At 38.4% G+C, this 4,833-nt stretch overlaps 1 protein-coding gene across 1 annotated transcript in view; it reads left to right on the forward strand.

Annotated features, from left to right (window-relative positions):
• Window positions 1-4,345, forward strand: part of LOC106537150 (pro-neuregulin-3, membrane-bound isoform) — a gene marked incomplete at its 5' end in the record, with an annotated part of 21,635 nt that extends 17,290 nt beyond the window's left edge. The window contains 1 exon segment of the mRNA XM_014034523.1: window positions 2,905-4,345. Coding sequence (XP_013889977.1) covers window positions 2,905-3,454 — 550 coding nt within the window.
• Window positions 4,346-4,833: the final 488 nt, after the last annotated feature.

A 4,833-nucleotide genomic window follows, 5' to 3' on the forward strand; every position in this document is an offset into this window, starting at 1 on the left:
ATATATAACAGAACTCTTCATTTAAAAACAATGTTTTTATATTTATAAGGTTCTAATCATCCTAAATAGCAGGAGGAAATTTAAAATGAGCACAAAGCCAAAGCTTGGGACTTCAGAGGATAAAACTGGTGGGGCCACCAATATTTTAGAGTTGGGGTGGGGGGCACTCCCCTCCCCCCCATGCCACCCATAGGTGTGGCTCTCCTGGTGATTGACAGGTTACGTTCTGTAGAGCAATGACACGAGGATCTGGAGCCACAGCCCCTCACGTCTCTGTGCTAGGACAGAGATTTAGTGGATGTGGCTCTGCAAGGCCTGTGAAGACAACACCTGATAGCAAATGTTATACAGTAGGATATAAACAGCACAAAAAGCAAGGATATTAGTGGTTTTGGTAGATTATTTCTTCACTTTAAAAATACTCCTTGGCAATAAATTTGATTGGAAAGCCTGTTAATTTTCCCTTTAAGTGGTGCCACATTTGTAAGTAACATGCATTAATGTGATGAAAAGTAGAGCACAAATCTTCTCTGTCAAACAGTTTATTTTGCTGTTATTGATTCTTGTTTTGAGCTTCTGTGACCGTCAGGTGCTGCTTTAAGGTTTACTGTCAAGAAGAATTGTTACAACAAATAAATAATTTAACAAATGCTAATCTGCTGACTTTTTGTGCTAATTTTACATACAGTAAAATGGTTATAGAGACAATAAAATGGAGAAATTAAACAACCATAGCTGTTTGTTTTAAGGTTTGTTAGCCCTGCCCTGCCATGGTGTGGGTATAATAACTGGAACCAGCAGCAGGACTGATGGGATAAAATCACCTGACTGGTTAGATTCAACTCAGTCCACATCAGGTTTTTCTAGTCTCAGAATGTCAGTGATCACTCTCAGCTACAACCACATCATTTTTTAAAATAATTTATTCATTTTATTTGTAACAATTATTTACACACAAAAAAAACATGCAATCAAAATAAAATCAAAATAAAATGAAAGGCAGCAGAAGAATAAATCTTATAATATAACCATTTTTATACTCAAAATATGTTCAAAATTAAAAGTAAATTACAACAAAAATCAAAACAACTGAAAACACATAAAAAACTAAAAACAAAGATAAATCTAAGACACCAACTCAAAACAACAATTAGCATTAATTCACTTAAAATTCTCCATATTTCTTCAGAATAATATTTTTATCATTCTCTTCAATTTATTCAAGGTTCTGTCATTTTTAACCTCATCTTTCAGGCTGCTCCATAATCTTATTCCCTGGATTAAAGTGGATCTCTCCTTCAGGCTCGTACCAAACCAGGGTTTCACAAACATTTTGAATCCTTTAAGATAAAAACAGCTCTGTCTTTTAACAAAATTTACCTGAATGTTGGAAGGTAACACACCTTTATGAGCTCTGTACATTAACACTAAAATATTATTATCGACCAAATCATAGAATTTTAATAATTTCAAATCATGACACAGTATGATGGATGACTGTTATTCTTTGTGATAATTCTTAGAGCTCTTTTCTGTCAAATAAAAATATGATTTGTGATAGTTTTACAAGCTTTACCCCAGATGTAAATACAGTAAATTAAATGTGGAACAATTATAGTGTTATACAACATAAACAGTGATTTATCAATGAACAGTTCTGTCATATTTTAGCTGTTAAAAAGATTTAACCGAGCTAAACTAGTTCTGTTTACAACTCATTTGGCGGTCATGTTGAACAGGGTTGAGTCTGACAGTGAATCAGGTTCATCCAGAAAATACTTCCTGCCAAAGCTGTAAAGTAACTAAGTACAAATACTTTGTTACTGTACTTAAGTAGAATTTTTGGGTATCTGTACTTTACTTGAGTTCAGTCTACTTTTTGCTTCTACTTCTTACATTTTCACACAATTATCTGTACTTTCTACTCCTTATACTTTTTCAAAAAGGCAAGAAGTTTTATTTCATTTTTGCTTGTTTTCATAAAAAAATAAAAACTATCCATATAAACAAGATAGAGTGAATTTAACTGTGGTTGAATGAGAAGTATAAATATATAAAACTCTGATAGTGTATTAGTTTGTACACAAACAAATCATGTCACACTCCAGCAGGACAGAATCATTCAAATAAAAGGACTGTACTTAAGAAGTATTTGTATTTCATGAATTATATTCTTACATTTGGCCGCAGCCCTCAGATAGATTTTCATTTTGGGGAAAAGCTTTGTGCAGCCTTGATATATGTATATAAACTGAAACAGCTGGACTAGTGCATCCTAAATTTAACATCCATTCATTCTTTTAATACAACAGTCATTTCTGCAGTTTTTGGGGAGGTCACCTCCTAATAAATGTCCTTACAGAAAATCTAACTGCTCATTTTAAATCTAGACTTTGACTTTTAATACTTAACTACAACAAATATCACATACGTTAATACTTTTAATCAAGTAATATTACTAAAGGAGACTTTAACTTTTACCTAGGTAATTTTTTGGTAAGATACTTGTACTTTTACTCAAGTATGACTCAAGTATGTGGTACTTTATACAACACTGTTTCCTGCAAGTTTCACTACGATGTGCTCAGTGAGTCATGAGAAATGTTGCTAACACTGCAAATAAACAAACACACAAACCGACATGGGAGGTGTGTGTGTGTGTGGGGGGGGGGGTTGAAGTGATGAAAGAAAGATGTCAGACTAACTGCCTCTCAGTTAGCCTGGGAGACGCAGAGGGTGGAGAGCTGTGTCTTCTGTCAGCCTGGCTGTGGGAGTCTGAACACACCAGAGACTCTGAGTTTTTCTTCTGACTGAAGAGTGCAAGTTTTTCTCTGGTTCAATAACCTTTTCTCCTCTCCTCCTCCTCCTCCTCCTCCTCCTCCTCCTCCTCCTGTCTTCACTCAGAGTCGACACGCAGGCGGAGAACCGGGGAAACGACTCCGGACGAGATGCCTTCGTGCAGATGCAAACTCCTGTTTCCATGGAGACCCCGCCTCAGCCCAACCCCCGCAGCCTGAGGAGACCCGGCCGCCGCCACAGCCTCTCCCCGCCTCCCCCGCTGCGCTCCATCCCCATCATCCCCTCCGTCCAGGGGCACCACAGCAGCGAGGTGTCCTGTATGCAAACCAGCCCCGAAACCACAGAGATGTCAACCCCCCGAGAGCAGGGGAGGAGGGAGGACGGCCTCGGCTCCTCCTCCGCTGGACGGCAGCGGGACGAGGTGGCGCTGCTGCTGGAGGAGGCGCAGGAGCAGCTGCGAGCGTTGGCGCTGGCCCACAGGAAGCAGGAGGAAGGCAGCGGACTGGCGGTCGTGCAGCTGGAGGCCCGGGAAACTGTTTGCTTCCTGAACCTCAGCGCAGGAGGTTCTGGAGGACTGAGCTGTAACGGACCCACGCAAACCCAACTGCTCAGCTCCAGCCAATCACACAGAGACTTGGGCCCAAACGACCAATGAAAAGACAGGATTCAGGATGTCCATTTATCGTTTGACTCTCTTTGACAGACCCTGGTGTTCTGTATCTGTGACTGCAAATGTCAATTAAAAAACAAACAATAAATGCACATTTCTATATATAAATATATATAAATATATATATATCATTGAAAATCCTAATGATATGCATACTGTATGGATACAAGTGGTCACCTTTACACAGACTGACAGGATGGAGACAAGAAAAACATGCATTCATTTACAAAACAAGTCAAACATTTAGACAAAAAACCAAATAGTCTGTCAAATCCATGGTTTTTAATTGTAAAAAGAATATATAAATAAAATATATAAATATATATCAATATAAATATATGAAATTTAAAAAGTGACCAAGTTGAAGAATGCAGGAATGATGTTGCTCTTTTTTTTCTTCGTTTATTTCCTGTTGAGTATGAAATCTGTCACATTTTGTAACAACAGCTCCGTGAACGTCCACGAGCTGCAACAGCCGAAGGAAAAACCTCGATCGCCGTTTTTACCCCTTTTTGCCTTCGGAAAACTTACCCAGCCAAGAATTACACGACTGCCCTTTGCAGTAAGGCAGGACGTTTGGGGCGTTTCTGCACAAAGGCGAACTCCCCGGCCGTGTTCATGACCCAACCAGAGGAACGAACAAAGTCAGCTCAGATGCTCACTCTGTGTTTGAAACCTATTTATTTCTGTTTTGATTACAAAAAATATTTTCACACAGATGCACTCACACACAGTCACTTGTGCATTATTATTTGACTGACTGGGTGTTTGAACAAAGAGACTACAGGGGAAAAAAGATCACAGCAGTTAATCTGATATTTTTTTAGTCTGTTCTCCATTTTTAGTTACTAATGAACAATGTTGCTTTTTTGGGGTTGATTGGGGATGGGGGTGGGGGTGATGTGCTTTTGGTATTGAAACAAGAAATAAATGTCTCTATGTTGTACCCTAATGTATGAATCAGAAGCTTTTGAATCTGTGTGAAGTTTCAGCCAAATGTTCCTGGTGTCAAAACGCTTAAAGGTTGAAATTCAGATAAAGTCTTCTTTTTTCCTCAAGCTGAGATGTGATTGTTTTCAAAGATGTATCATCACCCTGAGGAAGGAACCTGCAGCCAGTTTTCATCCTCTGTGCTTACTCGTTGCTCTACTCCATCATTGTGCTTCATCTAACAGAAAACAGGTGAAATCAAGAAGTCCACGCTCAGTTTTAAAAAAAAATGTCTGTTTCAGAAAGAGAGTTTTTACAGTCTTAATAAAAATAATTTCCCCATCAGTTCTAAGGATTAACTTATCAGGACTTAAAGAGATCCCCGATTAGTTGTAACATTAGATTTTATATGATAAACATTAACTGTATAATAA

This window comes from Austrofundulus limnaeus, unplaced genomic scaffold (assembly GCF_001266775.1).
Source record: "Austrofundulus limnaeus strain Quisiro unplaced genomic scaffold, Austrofundulus_limnaeus-1.0 Scaffold2151, whole genome shotgun sequence".
Classification (NCBI taxonomy): Eukaryota; Metazoa; Chordata; class Actinopteri; order Cyprinodontiformes; family Rivulidae; genus Austrofundulus; species Austrofundulus limnaeus.